Raw genomic sequence first — 20,166 nt, 5'->3', positions numbered from 1 at the left:
CTCATGAATAAATAAATATCTTTTTTTTTTTTAAGGAAAAAAAAAAGAGGGACCCTTCAGATCAAACACAGTGGTGTTAGCTCCCTTTTTCTACCTGTGCGCTTGGCCAGTATGACACCTGGCACCTCAGACAGGTAGCAAGCCCTTGCTCGGGCAGTCCCAGGCAGCATGACACATCCTTGTAGCTCCCCAAAGCAAAACCTGCAGTGCCCCAGCCCCGGGGGGCCAACCCGAGCACGTCCAGTTTCCAATCCACATCAAGGTCTGCATCAACCCTGCCCTCAAAGATCTCTGTCTGCTCCCAGAAGCCTCCCCACACTGCACGGGAGCCCTGGCCTCCTCCTCCTCCTCTCCCTCCTCCTCCTCCTCCTCACTGCTGTCCTTTCCTCCCTGCCCTGTCTCACCCGCCTCTCCCCCAAGTGTTGGCTACCGTGCCATTGATCAGAGCCCAGGTAGAGGTTGGGGACTCCTGGTTGCTTTGAGGAGCCTTGAAGAGCTCAATGGAGGTCACCAGAGCTTTGAGCAGAGCCCAGCGATGCATTTTTAGAATGAGCCCAGCTCAGTCCCACCTGCCAGGATGCCCTGCCTTCTCTCCCTCTATCCAAGCCGCAGGGCAACCATGTGAATCGCAGGCCAGACAAGCCCAGGGGCCAGCCAGTCTGAGAGCCACCCCACAGGGCCGTAGGAGGTGGCCTGTGTGTGGACATGAGTGTGGACATGGGCAGGAGCCAGCCAGGGTGCTCAGGGCTGGGGGAGCAGGAGCAGGAGCCTCTACCTGGCCTCTACCAAACCCCTCTCCAACTGGCCTTGGCCTCCCAGCCCTCTCAACTTTGTCCACCCATCCATCCATCCATTCATTCATTCAGCAAGTATTTGTTCAGCAAGTATTTATTTATTACCCCAGTGCCGGGAAGACAGGGGTGAATGAAACAGAACTCCTAGCCTCAGAACCAGACTCCTGATTGTCTCTCTGGCATTGGCTCCCTACTTGGTCTTCCTGGTCTGGGTTGACGGCAGCTCTATCCTGCTGATGGCATCCAGTCCATCAGCAAATCTGTCATTTTGCCTTAGCTCGAAATATACCCGGAATCCAAGGACTTCTCACTCCTTTCACCCTGCCACCCCAGTCCTAGCCACCATCGGGGCTCCTCTGTGAGATTCCCTGGGGCCAACACAGCTCCCCGCTTCTGTCTCTGCCCGTGTCCAGTGGTGCCACAAAAACAAGTCGGATCATGCCTCTCACATCATCACACGTCCATGCCACCCCCAGAACTTGTGCCCTGGTTTCTCCCTGCCCTGCTGGAGTGACCTGACCTTGCACATACACCCCCCTTCACTCCTTCACCTCCAACATCAGACAGTGTGTCAGTGTGCCCTCCCCTGTTCGTCCCTTTAAGTGTTGCAGCTCCTCCTCTTCTCCACAGCTTTATTGCCAAATAACACAGGATGTGTTATTTGTTTTGTTCACTGCCCATCTCCCCGCCCTGGAACATGAACTCCATGAGCCCAAGGTTGTGTCTGCTTTGCTCCCTGCCCTGAGAACGTGTCTGGCCCACATTCGGGGCTCATGCAGGAGCTGTGGAATGAGGGCCTCTGTGACTTGTGGGGGCGCCAGAGCCATAATAAAAAGCAGTCCTTGCCTCCACTCCTGCCATTTCCTATCTGCTCCCACATGAGCAGCCACAGAGATTTTTCTAAAAAACTTATAGTGTCCTTCAGGTCTTAGGACAGGCATCACTGCTGACTTCTCTGGCCCTCTGAGTTAGGCAGCCCCTCCAGCCCTCAGAGCTCTCCTGTCCTTCCCCCTCCCTGCTACTTCATCCTGTAATTGCCTGGATCCTGGTGTTTCTCTGGGATGTAGGTGCCTTCTGCAGATTGGGGGCGTACCCATCTCACTCAAGAGACAGGATGGTGCAATGGCTGAAGGAATGGACTGCCCAGGTCCAAATCCCAGCTAAGATGTGGGAATTTGGGTGAGTTAGTCAAGCTGCCCGGGCCTCTGTTTTCCCATCTGTAAGATGCAGGTAACAACAATACCTTCCTTGGAGGCCCCTAGGAGAAGATTAAGTGAGCTAATATACTTGCACTTGGAGTTGTGTGTGGAACGTGGTAAATGTAATATGAATGTCAGCTGTGGGACGCCTGGGTGGCTGGTGGTTGAGCGTCTGCCTTCGGCCCAGGGTGTGATCCCGGAGTACCAGGATCGAGTCCCACATGGGGCTCCCTGCATGGAGCCTGCTTCTCCCTCTGCCTGTGTCTCTGCCTCTCTCTGTGTCTCTCATGAATTAAAAAAAAAAAAAAAAAAAAAGAATGTCAGCTGTTACTGACACTGTTACTGTTCTTCAGTGTCACATCTCTAGGGCTTGGCACAAAACCTGGCCCACATTTAGTACTTAATAAGTATTTGTTGGATGAATGAATGAATGAGTACAGGGATACAAGGATGAAGAAGTGACATGAGAACCTAGAGGAGGAGGGCCCAGACCCAGCCCGAGGAGAGTCTGGGAGGCTTTCTGTAGGAAGGCAGCCTTTCACTGGTTCCTGTAGGATGAGGTGGAGTTAGCTGAGCAATGTGAATGGCGGGAGCAGCAAACAGAAAGTACAAAGGCCCCTCTCCACTTGAGAAAGCCTGATGCGTGCAGGGAAAGTCTGCCTTTCTGCCATCACTAAGTGATGGACATTAGGTAAAGAGGCCAGGTTTCCCCTGTGCTGGCCACTTTGAGGGCACTAGGTGAATGAACTGTGCTCTTCCCTCAAACCTGCTGCCCACGGACAGCAAAACATTGTCCCTGGTCAGATCCGAGATCGGGGAAGGCAAGCAAGAAAAGGAAGTTGCCATTTGTTGAGGGATCCCATGGGATAGGCCTGGATTTAACCTGGCAACCATCTCACGGTCAAGCTCTTTACTTCCATATAGAGCTGAGGAGACAGAGGCCCCACATCCCCTAGCTGTTAAGAGGTGGAGGTAGAGTTCACTCTAGGCTGGCAGATTCCATGCAGCCTCCCCCAACAGACTGAGACTCCTGGCAGCCAGGGTCTGTGTCCCCCTTTCACCTCAGCAATTGTTCAGCGGGTGACATCACCTATTCCTGACCCCCTCCCCCTACAGAGCACAGACCAAGGAACTGAGCAGGGGAACCCCTCAATGGCTGTGGATGGTTAGCCAAGTTCAATGCCAGGCAGAACCACATGGACTGGAGGGTGAGCATCAAGACCTTCCACGGGGTGGCTCAGTGGTTGAGCATCTGCCTTTGGCTCAAGTCGTGATCCCAGGGTCCTGGGACCAAGTCCCTCATTGGACTCCCCACAGGAAGGCTGCTTCTCCCTTTGCCTATGTCTCTGCCTCTCTCTGTGTGTGTCTCTCATGAATAAATAAATAAAATCTTAAAAAAAAAAAAAAAAAGACCTTCCCTGCAGAGCTCCAGACAAGTGCAGACCTGGGCACCTGAGTGAGAGGGGCCGGGAGTGGGCCTGAAATGAGATTTGGTGGGCGATGTTGATGGAGGAGGGACTAAACCTGGGAATGGTTGAAAGCATCTTACCCAATGCCACCCACCCCATCCCACCTACTCCCTTCCCCCACTTCACACCTCACTTTCTCATCTGTGGACTCTCTCATCTGCTGACTGACACAGACTCCCCACACTCATACCTGTGGGGAGCACCCAGGAATAGAGTCAGGAGTTCAGGTTTCAAATCCCTGCCCTGTCACATCTTAGTCATCTTCGGAAAGTACCAGTCCTCTCTGAGTTTCACTACTCTCACTTGTTAAAAAAAAAAAAAAAAAAAGACGGTGATAAACCTCTGCCTTGGAGGGTTGATGTGTGAATTAGGCAAACTGTGAGGTGTGGGTCCCGCTCAAGAGGATTATTGGCCAGTGAGGAAACTGGTTTGGAAGGGGTTAAGTGGAGACCCTGCCTCCCAGGCAGGAACGAATCAGAGCTGGCAGGGGAGGAGCCAGGCTGGGAAAGAGATCTAGTCCGGCCAGATGCTGCCCTGAGAGGGAGCGGGAGGAGACACCAGCAGGGCTTAGGGTTATGGGACAGGGGCTTGGGACCAGGTCCCGGTGTCTGCACCGTGATAGCTCATCTAAGTCTGAGGGTGCAGGCCCAGCTGCTAGGGGGTGGGGGAGGAGGGGCCGAGCTGCCTAGGCTGGGGGACAGGGGCAGGGTGGGAGAGGACTAGGGATCCAGAGCACTCCCAGCCCCCCCAGGCAGGGGGCACGGCTGCACCCAGGCCTTGACCTCAGCTGACCCTGAGAGCCCACATGGGGCACGGGGTCTAATTTTAGCTCCAGCCGCAGGGCCCAGAGCCCAGGAGTGCTCACCAGTGGGCACAGTGGCAGCCAGGGCTACTGAGGGGCTGCTGAGGCAGGGGGAGGATTGGGGAGGCCAGCCCCACTTCTGTCCAGCCCCGCACCCTGGCCAAGCCACCTCCTGTGAGAGCCCTGACGGGTCCCCCATGGCCTGGCAGACTGCCCGCCTCTCCGCTGAGGCCAAGGTCAGGGGGTGCAGCCAGGAGGGCAGAAGGACGTGGCCTTGCAGTGTGGTCAGGGATTGCATCAGCCTGAGCAGTGCCCAGGGGCAGGGGGCCTTGCTGGGGGGGGCAAAGCCTGGCTTGTTTGTCCAAAGGCCAAGGAAGCAGATTCCTGACTGCAAGAAGGCAAGGCCAGAAAGCCGGGTCCTCCCTGGCCTCCCGGTGCCTGGCTGGTGGTTGCCGTTTGACCTTACACAGGCAGCCTGTTCTCAATGGGCCTCAGTCTTCCCATCTGTACAATGAAGGCGCTGAACTAGAAGGCCGACTCCAGCTCCAGCGGCTCACCCTCAAGCCCCTGCTCCTCCTGCTTCCCCCAGCCCTGGCTGTGGGTGGCCACATGCAGTCGTGGAGAAGAAAGGCCCTCTGGCTGGCACTGTTGGCCTCTTGGCTCCTCGTCCTCCTGAGAGTCTTCCCCCTTCTCCGCCTGGCAGTGCCTGCCAGACCTTGGGCAGGTGCCCCCCAAGGCTGGCCCCGCTGGCTGGATGCAGAGCTCCTGCAGAGTTTCTCGCAGGCTGGGGAGCTCCCAGAAGATGACCCTCAACCTCCTCAAGTCCCCCGTGGTGGCGGCCACTGTGACTGGGGAGCTTGCTTTAATGTCTCCAAGTGCAGGGGTGGTGGCCTCAAGGTATTCGTGTCCCCCGTGGCTGGACCTATCTCTGACACTCAGCGCGGGATCCTGGCTTCCATTGAGAGCTCCAGCTACCACTCAGTCAGCCCTGATGAGGCCTGCCTCCTCCTCCTCCTCGGTCCCGAAGCCCCGGCTGGAGAGTGCAGCCCGGTGCCCCAGCAATGGAATGGGGGAAAGAACCAGCTGGTCCTCAGTCTCCACCCAGCCCTCTGCCCCCAGACCTTCCCACCGGGACAGGCGATGGTGGCCAAGGCCAGCCCCGCGGTGGACACCTTCCGGCCTGGCTTTGATGTGGCCCTGCCGCTTCTCCCTGAAGCCCACCCATTGCGAGGTGGGGCACCTGGTCAGCTGCGACAGCACAGCCCCCACCCCGGGGTGCCCCTGCTAGCCCTGGCAGAGGAGAGGGGCGGGTGGCGCGTGGCAGGCGCTGACTCCCCTGCCTGCCCCTGGGACGGGCGCTGTGAGCAGAACCGTGGACCCGAGCAGTAAGTGGACCTTTACCCTGGAGGGGGGGGAAGACTGGGAGGGGTCTGCAGTGGGGGTGAGCCCAGAGGCCTGGGTGGAGGGCAGGATTGAGATGGGATGGGAGAACGAGCTAGGCCTCAGCTGCAGCAGGAAAGAATCAGGGTAGACCCAGAGAAACACCAGCAAGATGGTATTTTGCCACAGGAGGTGTCCAAAGTAGGTTTTGGAGTTCTCCCTTGGGGGATCTGTAAAAACAAAAATATGACTCACTCCTATTGACTTTTTCTCCTCTTCTAATTCCTCCTTTCCTAATATTTTAACCTACACGGCTTTTGTGTTCACTCTGTGCTACATTATATATAATGGTTAAAATAAAATCATCCTAACTGCTATCATTTGTGTACCAGACAGTAAGCTCAGAGAGGTTAAGTAACTTGCCTGAAGCCGTCCAGACAGAAAGAGCACAGCCAGTGTTGAAATCCAGAGTTGCCTGTTGGCAAAGCTGTCAGCTTTAGAATTCTGAGTTTTAACCAAGAGTTTATGATCAACCCATCAAATGCCTCAGAGCCATGGTGATTAAGGACTGGTCTCCGATGGAAACCGCTCTTGTATCTAATTTGGGGGATTAATCCCTTAAGGAAACAGCAAATATGAATGAGGTCAGACCTACAGGAGAACTTCCCATCAGCGCAGCTGCCTGGAGACATGGAAGGGGCATGGTGGCCTATGGGACAGGGAGAGTTGTTCAGAAATTCCTCTCCCTGGGTTAGTTGGAGTGACCTCAGGTGATAAACCAGTTAACCCCTAAGCACCCCAACCCTTCTGCACCCCCCCCTGGAAGGCCGGAGGTGTCCAAAGGCTGGTTGGGCAGACAGGATCTCAAGGCCTTTTGAGGTTGTCCAGGGCCCGAGCGGCCGAGTGTTCCTGCTTCATCTCTGGGGCAGACCTGAGTTGGAACCTGTCACTCTGGTGTCCTTCCCTTGCTCCCTCCCTCAGGTATCCCCCTGTGCTCTGCTAGAACAACACGGGCTATTCTCAGCTCCACCTCCCCACTAGGAATTCTTCACGTGGCCAAGCTCCATTTTTGCCTCTGCTTCTCAGGGGCTTCTCTCAGCCAGAGGGCTCCCACGGGAATGCAATCCCTCTACCTCCTGAAGGCACATGGCCTCCAGGGAGCCCCACAGCCAGGGGTAGGAATGCAATGTTGTCTCCTTGGCCCCCAGGCCCTTCTGCGGAGATGCATTCTTAGTAGGTGTCCTGGCATGATCTGAAAAGTCAGGGATCCCCCCTCCCCCCCGCCCCAGGCACCTGAGGCTTGGAGCTCAGACAGGACTTATGGTCAGTGAACAAGTTTCTCTGGCTCACCACGGGCCCCCCCTCAAGTTTCTGATTAGGCTCTTAGCTATTCTTGCTTATAGGAAGTTCCTTCAGCTCACTTTAATTCCCGTTCTCTGCAGCTGGTGACTGGTGAATCTGAAAGCTATTTCAGTCTGAACTTCTTTGAGAAGCTGGAAGTTAGGGAGCTGCGTATAGTAGGTGAATTGTTGACTCACTGAGTGTTTACAGATCGATCCCAAATTAGCCAGAATTGGTCAAGGCTTTCAAACTGCTGTGGGCCACCCCCTGAGAGTCATTGTTGATGAGTTTCTGTCCCAGGTGCAATGCCTGCAGCCTCTGTCCTCTGAACTTTCAGAAGCTGTGTCTGGCCTCAGCCCACCTGCAAGGGACAGGCCTGTAGTCTCTGGAGTAGCTTGAGGTTAGGTTCTCCGGAGGTGTCAGCCAGCTGCCTGATCCAGCCAGACAGTGGAGGGACAGAGTAAGAGACAGAGGCCACCAGCCACAGGGGAGCCCCCAGAAGGTGGCCTGAATAAGCAAGTACTGGCCAGAGAAAGAGGCAATTCACAGTCCCTGCCACTGTCCCACGGCCACTGCCCCACATTCACTGGGCTGGTGAGGAGGGGTAGAGGGGGAGGAGGAAGCGAGCGCATGGGGAGAGCTTGCCCTGGGCTGAGTGCTGTGCCAGCCACCGTCATGCACCCTCCAGCACCCTTCAAGGGAAGTATTGTTATTCCCATTTCAGGGAACAGGAAACTGAGGCTCAGAGAGCCAGCCGAGGCCCCTTGGTGAGGAGCTCCTTGATTCACCAGGGCCTCCCTCGGGTTTCTGATGGGGCAGCTGCGGTAGTGGCAGCAGTGGGGTTGGGCTTAAACCCCATACTTCTGGTTCCAAAGCCCATATTTTTCCACCTTTGGTGAACAGTCTCCTGTTGCTTTGGAATAAACCTCCACCCATTTAAATTGTTATTTATTTATTTTTATGAATAGGGGATTCATTCGCATGGTATGAAATTCCAAAGGCACAAAAGGGTGTACAGTAAAACTCCCTCCCACCCCTGTCTCTGGCCACCCAGTTTCCCTTCCTGGAGACAAACACCATTTCTACTTTCTCTCATGTCTTTTCTGAAGTGCTCTGTGTGTGTGCAAACGAGTGTATATGCTCTCCCCAACTTGGGCTTTTTTTTTTTTAAGGTAAATTCAATGCATGTTTTAAAGTTCCCTGTTTTGTCTTTTTTTTTTTTTTCCCCTGTTTTGTCTTATTTGGATATAGGAGGCACCATGCCTGGGACCCATGGTATTTTCAGGCACCCAGGAAAACATTTTCATTTGTTTGAAAATCAGAAGAAAAACATGTACCTTTAAGTAGAAGAAAATGCTTTAATATACAATATTAATGTTTTCATTTATTTTTAAGATTTTATTTTTATTTATTTACTTTTAAAGATTTATTTATTTGAAAGAGAGAGCGGGATCCCTGGGTGGCGCAGTGGTTTGGTGTCTGCCTTTGGCCCAGGGCGCGATCCTAGAGACCCGGGATCGAATCCCACGTCGGGCTCCCGGTGCATGGAACCTGCTTCTCCCTCTGCCTGTGTCTCTGCCTCCTCTCTCTCTCTCTGTGTGACTATCATAAATAAATAAAAATTAAAAAAAAAAAGAAAGAGAAAGCATGAGAGAGAGAGAGAGAGAGCACGAGCAGGGGGCGAGGAGCAGAGGAGAAGCAGACTCCCTGTTGAGCAGGGAGCCTGATTGGGGACTCCATCCCAGCATCCTGGGATCATGACCTGAGCCAAAGGCAGATGTTTGACTGAGCCACCCAGGCACCCCAAGATTTTATTTTTAAGTAATCTCTACACCTGATATAGGGCTCAGATGTACAATTCCAAGATCAGGAGCTGTACACTCCACCGACTGAGCCAGCCAGGCATCACAATGTGCGTGTTTTTATATCAACAAAGTTATCAAATGTAATTTTTTTGAAGTATTTATTTATTTAGTTAGTTAGTTAAGAGAGAGAAAGATTACACAAGCAAGGAGAGCAGCAGAGGGAGAGGGAGAAGCAGGCTTCCCACTGACAGGGAACCCGACATGGGGTTCAATCTCAGGACCCCGGGGTCATGACCTGAGCTGAAGGCAGATGCCCAACCAACTGAGCCATCCAGGCGCCCCTCAAATGTAATTTATATTTATTTATTTATTTATTTAATTTATTTATGGCAGAGGGGCCCCAAAGGCCAAAGTGCCTGGGATACATGGAAGTCACGATGTGGCCCTGCCTATAACCAGGCCACAAGAGAGCCCAGTGGAGCCATGGGGCCATGGTGGAGCCACACTGACTCCATCATTGGGGCTGAGGCCCTGAGTCTGTGACAACACCTTATATGGTGACCGAACCCTGAGACTTCATTGGCAGGTACTGTGGTGTCCCCTCCATAACACACATGCAGGCAAACATACAAAGGCAGGTGCTCATCAGCTCTGCTTATTTGCCTTCGCCGACGGGGATCTCAGCATCTCCCAAGGCCACCCGCTGGCCACTCTCATCCAGACCCATTACTAGGATTGGTGCTGAGACTGACCTTTCAGACATTTGGCCCACTGGTCCCGGGCCCATCCTTTATTGCACACCAAGCAGCCACTACCTGCCCTGTCTCTGCCAGGGGCTCCACGAGACCCCGGGGATGCTGAGGTGAGGACCACATGGCCCCGGGTGCTCCGTGTTTTGGGAGAGGCAGGCAAGTCACCAGTTGGGATCCACGTTGTTACGCAGAGACCTGCTGCAAGCTGCCTTGCTGGCCCCTCTACTTGGGAGCTGCGAGGCCTCTCTAGGCCTCCGTTCCCTCATCTGTAAAGCAGAGGACTAACCGCGTAGGCCCCCGGTCTCTGAGGGAGTGCTGTGACAGTGAGTGAGGGCGTGCACACATGTAAAGCACTTAGAATGGTGCTCTGTGAAGGTCGGCAGGGCTCACTCTTGCTGAGCGCACACGGAGGCTGTGGGAGCAGAGAGGAGGGAGCCATCTCTGGGAAGATCAAGGCGGGCTTCCCAGAGAAGGTGAGGTTTGGGCTTAGACCTTAAGAACCAGTAGGAGGGGGCAGCCTGGGTGGTGCAGCAGTTTAGCGCCGCCTTCAGCCCAGGGAGTGATCCTGGAGTCCTGGGATCGAGTCCCACGTCGGGCTCCCTGCATGGAGCCTGCTTCTCCCTCTGCCTGTGTCTCTGCCTCTCTCTCTCTCTGTATCTCATGAATAAATAATAAAATATTAAAAAGAAAAAGAACCAGTAGGAGGAATTCCCTGGGCCATAAGGCAGAGAGGGGTGCTCCAGGCTGGGGGCGCATGTGCAGAGACACAGAGTCCAGAACAGTGGAGGTTACGGAGGACCGATGAGTACAGTTTATTCAGAAAGCGCTTTGTCTCTGGGTTCTCAGTAGCCTTGAACTTAGGGCTTTGTTGGGGAGGGGAGGAGGGCTGTGGCCGGCTGGTGCTGTGGCACCAAAGCAGTAGAGAAAGTCCTGGTGTTTAATATGTGGCTTCTTCCGGGAGAAGCCTGGTGACCACCTGAGCAGCAGACAGAAGGCAGGAGACAACCCCTGGGACGCCCCTGAGCCGCAGTTCCGGGGTAGTTCAAATAACCCAGGGGCGGGAGTTAGCCTACCTGGTTCTAGTTCCAGCTCTGCCTTTACCCTTTCTGAGACCCTAAGCTGGAGTCCTTGGGTCTCTCTGAGACTCAGTTTCTCCATCTGTTCAATGGTTCAGACGCAGGCCAGGGAGGCTGTAGCTGAGGAGGGCTCTGTTCATCAGTCCCACTCTGAGCAGGCCTGTGAGTCCAGGAGTCCCGCTCCCTCCACGCCCTCCCCGCACCTCCTAGGAGCTATGTCCTGGGCACTGCTTCCCCGGGTGGGCAGTCCCAGGGAGGGGCTCTCAGGAGGCTGGGATTCAAGCCCTTCCCCCCACAAACACACACAGTCTGAGTGTGGCCCTGGGGTTGGGGGGAGAAGGTGGGAGGAACAGAGGAGGCCTGTCCTCTGGGCGAGGGGGCCTCTGGGCAGTGGCTTCCTGTGCGGTTCCAGGCTGGGGGCCCAGCCCACCTCCTGACAGAAGAGCCTTTCATGGGCCTGGGCTCCCGGGATGGGGGGGTGGGAAGCAGGGCAGGAGGCCACTCAGGTGAGGGCTGCCCGAGAATCTGCGTGGGGCAGAGCAGTGGGCGGGCAGACCGTGCCTCTCCGCATCAGACAGGCCTTGGGAACAGCGGCTCCCACCACCTCCCATTTTGCACGTGAGGAAACCGAGGTCCAGAGAAGAGCAGGGGGAGATGCCTGAACCCGGGAGTGCAGAGGCAGAACTAGAACCCAGGGCTCCCGCCTCCTAGGCCACCGTGGGTGAGGGGCAGGTGTGAAGCTGGTGTCTGTGTCCAGGTTCAGTGCGTGGTTGTGTGCATGCATGAGTGTTTGCTGACATATGAACCCCAGGTGATGGGCTTGCACACTATGAATATGGGAATGTTGGAGGGGGGACACTGGAGGCCATCAGGGAACCGGGTGGGGTGAAGGGCAGCTGTCTCAGGCCTCATATGTTTAGGACCCCCTCCTGTACCTCCTTAGGACCCCCCTTGGGGCAACGCTACCCAATGCCACCTTCTGCGTCATCCCTGGCCACCGTCCAGAAGCCTTGCACTTCCTCCAAGCCCTGCAGGTACAGCCCCAACCTGGGCATCCTCCCCACCCCCCCCACCCCCCCCACCCCCGCCCGAGCTGACAGGCCACTGTGGGCCCAGGCCGATGGGAAGGCACAGTGAGCTGCTACACCCACGCTCACCACACCCTCTGCAGAATGACCCAGCACCCCAGAAAACACTTTCTCCCCTCTCTGCCCCTTGCCCCCAACTGAAGCAGCCGCTAATTTGGAACTAGGGGAGGGGGAGGTGTGTAGGACAGGACTGGGCTCCCCAGTGATGCCCCGTTTCCCCAGGCTGGCTGCATCCCTGTGCTGCTCAGCCCTCGGTGGGAGCTGCCGTTCTCCGAAGTCATCGATTGGACCAAGGCTGCCATTGTAGCAGACAAGAGGCTCCCATTTCAGGTGGCTCAGGGCCCTGGCCACGGGGAGGGGAAAGGGCCTGGGATCTCGGCCCCCGGGCTCCGCTCAGTCCTCACTCTACGTGTATATTGATGGTTTTGCTCCAATCCCCAAGCCTCTGGGGCTCCCATAGGCTCAGAGAGAGGCAGAGACTCCTGACAGTTCTCAGAGCAAGTCCTGAGCCTTTCCTAGCCTCAGTTTCCCAATCTGTACAACAGGATAAGTTAGACCAGATGATGTCTGTGGGACCAGCCCATGACTTGACCAGTTCAAGGGAAAGCCACAAAAGATCCAAAATCTGAGTATCTCCATAGAGGCCGGGGAGGAAAAGCAAAATGCACGGTGACCTTTTCCAGCTGATGAAACTAATTTCTCCTGGCTATAAAAAAACATGCATAAGCTTGAACCCCCTGAGAAGTGAGGACGGTATGGTTGTTAATAATAACGGCCACCAGTCACCGAGCCTCTACCACATGCTAAGCACTTAATGTGATTATCTAATTTACTCCCCACTGCCACCCATGGGGCAGGTACTGTTATCGTCCCCACTTCACAGATGAAGACACAGACTGAGAGGTTGAGTAGTTTGTCCACCGTCACACAGCTACTAAGTGACATCTAGGGCCAGCTGTGTGTGACCCTTGAACTCTTAATTGCTAAGTTACCTGGGACTTGGCCAAGGGTGGCTGCTGCTAACCCACGTGGAAGACCGTGGGGAGAAAGCTTCTGGTTCCCAGACCTCCCACCGAGGTGCTCCCTCTTCAGAGTCAGAGCCTTACAGGGCCCCGTGCCTTCTCCTTCCTCCCTCTGTGCCTCAGGTCCTTGCTGCCCTCCAGGAGATGCCCCCCACAAGGGTCCTTGCCCTGCGTCAGCAGACCCAGTTTCTGTGGGATGCCTACTTCTCCTCAGTGGAGAAAGTCATCCACACCACTCTGGAGGTGAGGGGGACCTCCATGATGGGGGCCTTGGTGCTGGGCTCCTGCCTCAGCCCGGTTCCCTCTCCACACTGCTCCCCGCTGTTTGGACTTCCTTCCCCCTTGAAGAGGCTTCTGGGATGAATCTGAGACTTGGCTCTGAGCTCTTGGACAAGTTCCCTCTTCACTCTTCCACACTTTGCCTCAGTTTCCCCATCAGCAGAGGGTACAGCTCTGGCCAATAGATTCCGAAGCACGTGCCAAGTTGGCAGCCCAGGTGATGGGCAGCGGCTGCCTGGGATGCTGTGTTAAAGGGGAGTCTGGGTCTGGAAAGAATCTCACGACTTGTTAGCAACATCTGCCGTGAGTGAGGAAGGGAAGGGGGGCAGCAAGCTCACCACCATCTGCCGCCTCCTGACACCATCACCGAGTGTCCCCCACTCTGGACTTCTGGACCTGAACCCTTCGGACAGGGATGCAGCTGCTGCCCTCGCAGGAGCCGGAAGGGGGGCAGGGGGGCTCCCAGGTCCACACTTCCCCGACCCTGCCCTCGGCCACACCGGCCACTCCCTCAGCACAGCCCTCTCTCCTTTCACAGATCATTCAGGACCGGATCTTCGGAGCATCTGCTCACCCTTCGCTACTGTGGAACAGCCCCCCAGGCGCCCTCCTGGCCCTGCCCACGTTTTCCACAAGCCCCTCAGACTTCCCATTCTACCACCTACAACGGGGTATGCCCTCGGGAGGGGACACCTTGAAGTCCCCTCACCAACTCTTTCCAGCCTCATCCATATAGAGCCCTGCCAACCCCTCCCTGATTCTCCAGCGTCTCTCCTGGCTCCTGGAGTCCCCAGCTCAGGTCCCTCCTCGGGGGTCCTGTCCCCTCCTCCCCTAACAGCCTGTGTCTCATTCCCCCAGGCTCTCGGCCTGTGGGCCGGTTCAGCGCCCTGATCTGGGTGGGGGCCCCAGGCCAGCCCCCGCTGAAGCTCATCCAGGCGGTGGCAGGCTCCCAGCACTGTGCCCAGGTCTGTCCCCTTTTCCAGCTGGGGTCCTGGGATCCAGGGTGGGGGCAAGGGAAAGACATGGAGACCTCAAGCGTAACCACACATTTGGGGTGGGGGGGAGACACGGGAGGGGCTTTCAAGTGCCATCACTGCCTTCCTCTAAGTCCCAGGGTTCTTATTCCTTTCCTCCCCCTCCGCCCCTCCCTCCATCCCTCGTGGAAACTGATGAAATCATCTAAAAAGCAGGTACCCCTTGGGGAGGCTGGAGAGGTAAACACACATGCATTCACGCGCTCACCCGTCAGTCATCAAGCCCACCCAAGCCGTGGGCTTGATGCTGAGGATGCAGAGAAAAAGCCAGAAAGGTTTCCGCCCCAGATTCAGATTCAGTTAGCATTTCCTGGCACAAGCTGTCAAATCCCACTTCCAGAGGAGCCACATAGACTCTTGAGAGGACTCACAGGGGAGGGAAGCACTTAGCTCAGCCCTCAGCCCAGGACAGACAGAGCAGCTCCACAGATGGGACGTCTGAGCTGAGCAGCCAATGCTATGAAGGAGCAGAAGAGAAAGAAAGCCTCTGAGGGAAGATGGGGATGGAGCGAGGGGTCAGGGCCCAGGCCAGGAGCCACCACAACTGACTCTCTCCAGTTCTGATGCTATAGGTAGCTACCTTCCTGTCACCGGGAACCTTCCAGAAGCCCAGAGGCAAAAACAGGGCAGTGAAGAGAGGGCCTTGGCTCCAACTAAACTCTCCCAGACTCCCCAATACACCCCCTCTTCCTCCTAGATCTTGGTTCTCTGGAGCAGTGAGAAGCCACTTCCACCCAGGTGGCCCAAGACAACAGTGCCCTTGACAGTCCTGGCCGGGCAGAGGAAGGTGAGGAGTGGGGAGGGGCGCGGAGGGAGGGCTCCAGCCCCTGCATGTGGGGGAACCGGGAGGGCACACACAGGGTGCTTTGCTTGAGCCTGAGCCAAATCTGAACTTCCATCAGGCTTGAAGCTGGCTGGGAAGTCCCTCCTCATGACTCACTTAAGTATCTCCCCAGGGTGGACTTTGCTTGCACCGTGTGGGTGTGGCAGAGCTTTCTGGAGTGGGTGGTGGGCTGTCTGTCGTGGTCTCAGCTACAGGCCCAGTAGAAATGATCCGCTTCCATCCCTGGCCCCTGTGGATTGTGCTTCCAGAGAACTGGCGTTTTATGTGATGAGAGAAGGCAGAGGGAGTGTGTTGGCTGTCTTGGATGAGCTAGAGGAGAAACGTGGGATCTTGAGGAAATGAGGACAGATGGCAGCCAGTCGAGCCAGAGGAGGGTGGCTTCTGAGAACCCGGGATGGGATGAGCCACCTGCCTGCTGCGTGGTTCTGGGCAAGTCCCTTCATCTCTCTGGATGCCTTTCCTTCAAATGAAGGATGTCTGACAACCCCTCCCAGGGCTGAGGTGAACATGTCATGTGACGAGAGGAATCCTGAGGTGTCAGAACTAGAAGGGCCCCTAGATACCATCTGCCCCATTTTACCAAGGGGGAAATTGAAGTGCAGAGAGCTGCAGCGAGTTCCAGGTCCCAGTTCCAGGCAGCCAGGCTGCTTCCACTGCCCTGCCTTCTACACCACGTGTGCAGGGGCTCTGCACAGCAGATATTTAGACGGGCACCGTGGGAGGCTGGGGAGCGTTCCCACGGCTGAGTTGGCCTCACCTCCCCCCCACTACAGGTCAGTGATCGCTTCTTCCCTCACCGAGCCATCAGCACTGATGCCATCCTCAGCCTCGATGCACACAGCAGTCTTACCACAAGTGAGGTGAGGACGGGCCGCGAGGAGCCCAGTGTGTGGCGGGGACAGAGCCAGAGGGCCCGGGCAGCCCCTCGGGTCCCCAGGGCAGGGAGGAGCATCGAGGTGCCAGCATAGAGGTGCAGCTTCCAACTGTAGACACCACTCAAGGGAGCCAATCAGCCTCCTCCTTAGCAATCTCTGGAAGCTTTCAGCAGACTCTTGAAGACAGTTCTCAGCTCCAGCTGAGAAAGCATTGTTCCTAGCTCCTAGATGGGCACCCCACCCCCGCCCCCAGCACTCCTGGAAACTCATGCTCCTGTCTCCTCTCCTCTGAGTCCCCTCTGCCAGGCTGGCCTTGCCTCTTTTTTTTTTTTTTTTTTTTTAAGATTTTATTTATTCATGAAAGGCACAGAGAGAGGCAGAGACACAGGCAGAGGGAGAAGCAGGCTCCCTGCAGAGAACCCCATGTGGGACTCGATCCCAGGACTCCAGAATCAGACCTGAGCCAAAGGGAGACGCTCAACCCCTGAGCCACCCAGGCGTCCTGTTGCCTCTGTATCTTGTTCCCAGCTGGTGGGGAAGTCCCTCCTCATACCTCACTTAAATGTCTCTCCAGGTGGACTTTGCTTTTGCAGTGTGGCAGAGCTTCCCTGAGCGGATGGTGGGCTTTCTGACGTGGAGTCACTTCTGGGATGAGGCCCAGGGTGGCTGGGGCTACACGGCTGAGAGGACCAACGAGTTCTCCATGGTTCTCACATCAGCTGCCTTCTACCACAGGTACAGGTGGCAGCCCTGGCTCTGGGAGCAGAGGGCCAGAGACCCCGCCCTCTTTGAATCATGAGCAGGGTGGCGTGAGAGTGAACACAGCAGTCAACCTAGAGCTCAGAGACCCAGGTTCAAGGCCCAGATCCGCCACATCCCAGTTGTGTGATGGGCAAGTCGCCTCACCTCTTGTGAGGCTCAGTTTCCTTATCTGTAGAATGTTTTCATCTCACAGGGCTGATGTGATAATCAAATGAGAAAACCCTATGAAGGCCTTGGTGCACAGATGGTCAACAAATGGTAGCTAGTGTTATTTTAAATAGAGTCTTGTAGAGCTTACAGATTTGGGTTTGGTTTGGTGATGGTGGTGATAAGAGAATGGTCCTAAAGCTTTTTTTTTATTTTTAAAGGATTTTATTTATTCATGAGAGACACAGAGAGAAGGCAGAGACAGGCAGAGGGAGAAGGAGGCTCCCTTCAGGGACCCCAATGTGGGATTTGATCCTGGAACTCCAGGATCATGCCCCTGAGCCGAAGGCAGACGCTCAACCACTGAGCCACTCAGGCGTCCCGGTCCTAAAGCTTTATAAATGTGTGTGTGATGAGCTGGGGACTGTTCCAGTCCTTCCAGAAGTTGATTGAAGGGCCTGTCTTTGGGGTAGGGACTGAATTCTGGGAGGCCCCTTTAGAGGGATTGCTGAGATGTGTTTAAACTAATTATGTGTAACCTGGAACCTCTGATAGACTTCCCTAGGAGCTCTGCAGGGAATTCTTAGCAGAGTGAAAAATACCCCTAAGGTCTGCAGGGTGGGCCTAGGTTGTTCTCTCAGAGGCAAGGCTCACCCAGAGCAGTATCAGTCTGGTTAATCCACAGACTTCCTGAGGCTGGTCTTTGGGGCCTGCCATGTTAAGTGGCCTTGGAACCAGTTGATCCCCCACCTCATTCTGGCCAAGTTCAGACCTCAGAGCCCAGGGGTGGGAGCCCCCAAGGAGCTGGAAGGGATGGGGGCAGGGAGTACACACCATTTGCTGTAGACAAACCACAGAGCACAGCAGAGTAGAGGTTTGTATTTCTGGTGTGGGCTCTCTGAGGTGGCCAGGGCTGAGATGGGAGCAGGGGTTTCTAAAGAAGGCGTGGGGATTGAAGTCAAAGGGAGAGTGAGGTTGGGAGAGATTGGGGCCTGGCAGGGAGGGGTGGTGGTGAATTAGGCTGCAGCCTCTCCCTGTCATCTCCTCTTGCGCAGGTATTATCACACCCTCTTCACCCACTCCCTGCCCAAGTTTCTGAGAACCCTGGCAGATGAAGCACCCACCTGTGTGGATGTCCTGATGAACTTCCTAGTAGCAGCTGTCACCAAGCTGCCCCCTATCAAGGTGCCCTATGGGAAGCAGCATCCAGAGGCTAGGCCTCCACTGGTGAGGATCCAGGTTGGCACTAGGAGGGGAAGGGATTTCCTGTCTAATCCGAATCCTTTATTGCTGCAGGGTATGGGGGCATGAGGGTGGGTCCAGAAGGAGGAGAGAAGACCTCCAACCCATTTCCCCTCCCCCTTAGGCGCCTGGGGCCTCGGAACAGCAGCCGCCAGCCCATGACTGCATCAATCATATGGCAGAGGAGTTTGGCTACATGCCCCTGGTTTCCTCTTGCCTCCGTCTGGACCCTGTACTCTTCAAAGACCCCGTGTCCGTACTCCGCAAGAAGTATCGCAGCCTGGAGAAACCCTAGGAGAGAGCAGCCCAGGCCCCAGGCCTGCTCCCAGGGGGCACTGCATCTGCGGGGTTGGGGGTGTCGGCGGCCCCCATCCCTGGCACATCTGGAGATCCAATCAAGGCTGCCAATTAGCCAACAGGTCAGATCCCTATTGCCCAATCAGCCATTGCACCCCGAGGCGCGGGGGCCTCCCGCACCCTCCAGGCCGCTGCCGGGCAGGTCACAGGTGCAAAGCGCTTGCTCTGGCTGTGCCCCAGCCATCGCTCACCCTTGGCGGGAGTGCCTTTCTCCGCTCCCCCGTGGGAGCTGACTTCTACTTGTCTTTCAGATCTTCGCCTCCTCCACGGGCTTGCCTGACCCCCATCCCCGACCCGGATCCTCTGCGCTTTCACAGTCGGGTGTTTCTCACTGTTCATGCTGCTTTGCAAGGTACATGGTCAGGCCCCAGGACTAGCCTGGAAGCCCCCGCGGTGGGTGGGGCATGTCCTCTCCTCTCTGGCCTGGCAGGTGCTTCACCAATATTCGATGAACAGACGACACCGCTGCGTACCTGGCCCTGTGCCGCGGTCGGGAATGTGGACAGGTGCCGAGCGAGACCGAACTCTACCCCCCACCCCCGGGGTTCCTAGTTTGGCAGTGGCGCAGCTGCCCACAGATGCCTGCATTGGCAGGCGCGATCTTCGCACAAAGAGGCGCCGAGAAGCCAGTTTCGGGGCTTCCTTCCCGGTCGGGCCGGGGAATTGGGCCTGGGGAGGGAGAGGGTGCGAGCGCCAGCGGCCGCCTCGGTTCTGCACTACCAGCCGCGACCACTAGAGGTCAGCGCCGCGCCGCGCTCCCTCCTCCCGGAAAGGGACTGGAGCTCTAAACGCCCCCCTTCGGTCAAGGGGTGACCGGGCAAGGGGATGTAGTGTTGGTGGGGTGCAGCCTGAGGTCTGAAAAACCGACGGAGGAATTTGAAAGAACAGCCCCACTCCTTTGGCCCACGTTCTCAAGACTAAGAAGCCATTTCTAGGTGGGCTGGGTGGGAGATGTGTTGTCGGGGGTGCCCTGGCCGTGACAGTTGAGTGGGGGAAGGGATGCTGGGTTCTCCAGGGTTCATCCACCTGGAACTGGAATTATCACTTCCGAAATAAAGCGTGTGTCCTTGCCCCTCACGCTCACTTGAGCTATAAATACCCCCACAGCAGCTGCACGGGGGAGGGGGAACTCAGGGCTCGCCTGGGAATGGGGTGACTCAAGTGAGGTGGGGGTGATGGGGCCAGTCCAGGTCCAGGGTGTCAGGTGTTTTCCTGCTTTGATGGCCTCGCAGCTTTGGAAACTCTCGTGACTAGCTCACCCTGGCCGGTCAGAACATGCTGTCCCCCAGGGCTTCTCTGAGGCCTCCCACCCCATCCTCCAGCTTGACCTCTGGCCGCTGGGTGACTCGGGTCTCAGGTCTTCCCTGGAACCAATCACAGCTGGGGTGCAGAAAGGACTCTCTTGGGAGTCATGGGGCTACTGGAGGTGGAGGGGCGCCTGGGAGTTAGGAGGGAAGGCATTCTGGCCCCGGGTCAAGAACAGTTGGAGGTGGGTGAGGAAGCACACAGCTGTGGCCCAGGCAGCCTTCCCAGGATGGGGAGGGCTCTGAGTGCCAGGTCCAGCCAAGAGAGAGGCACTCATGGCTTTGGCACCCAGACACCGAACTGCCTCAGCGGGCCCTTACCTGTGGAGGGCACTGCCAGCCCAAGGGCTCGCACTGGACCAACATGCAGCCCAGAGGGTTTTCAGCTCCTGCTGTAGAGGGAAGCCTGGGTGACTGAGGCAGAAACCCTAGACCTGCTTCACAGTGGCTGTGTGACTTCAGACACTCAGCCTCTCTGAGCTTTGGTGTTCTCATCTGGAAAAGTGGAGCACTGCAATGAGTGTCTCTTGAGAGAGGTGTAAGGATCCAGGTTCCTGGGGCCTGCAGGGGAGAAGGGCACTTCCCCAGAGATTG

The 20,166-nt window shown here is 56.2% G+C and overlaps 1 protein-coding gene across 4 annotated transcripts; it reads left to right on the top strand.

The window, feature by feature from the left end:
* The first annotated feature begins 3,955 nt into the window (after positions 1 to 3,955).
* Positions 3,956 to 19,345, top strand: EXTL1 (exostosin like glycosyltransferase 1). Of its 4 annotated transcripts, XR_003136665.3 has the most exons (12): positions 3,960 to 5,649; positions 11,562 to 11,652; positions 11,929 to 12,036; positions 12,852 to 12,971; positions 13,546 to 13,678; positions 13,866 to 13,972; positions 14,739 to 14,828; positions 15,659 to 15,745; positions 16,335 to 16,495; positions 17,725 to 17,908; positions 18,036 to 18,330; positions 18,520 to 19,345. XR_003136665.3 is itself a non-coding variant. In XM_025447402.3 (11 exons), exons 1-11 carry the CDS (start codon positions 4,874 to 4,876, stop codon positions 18,204 to 18,206), a joined length of 2,028 nt encoding a protein of 675 aa, XP_025303187.3. In that variant the 5' UTR covers positions 3,960 to 4,873; the 3' UTR covers positions 18,207 to 19,345. The 4 variants fall into 4 exon arrangements, 3 of the variants coding, with proteins under 3 accessions (XP_025303189.3, XP_025303187.3, XP_025303188.3); XM_025447402.3 differs by having other exon boundaries at positions 18,036 to 19,345; XM_025447403.3 differs by having other exon boundaries at positions 3,963 to 5,649; positions 17,725 to 17,896; positions 18,036 to 19,345.
* Positions 19,346 to 20,166: the final 821 nt, after the last annotated feature.

Source organism: Canis lupus, chromosome 2 (genome assembly GCF_003254725.2).
Source record: "Canis lupus dingo isolate Sandy chromosome 2, ASM325472v2, whole genome shotgun sequence".
NCBI lineage: Eukaryota > Metazoa > Chordata > Mammalia > Carnivora > Canidae > Canis > Canis lupus.
The sequence above is the reverse complement of the archived record's forward strand: the minus strand, read 5'-3'. Positions and strand labels throughout refer to the sequence as shown.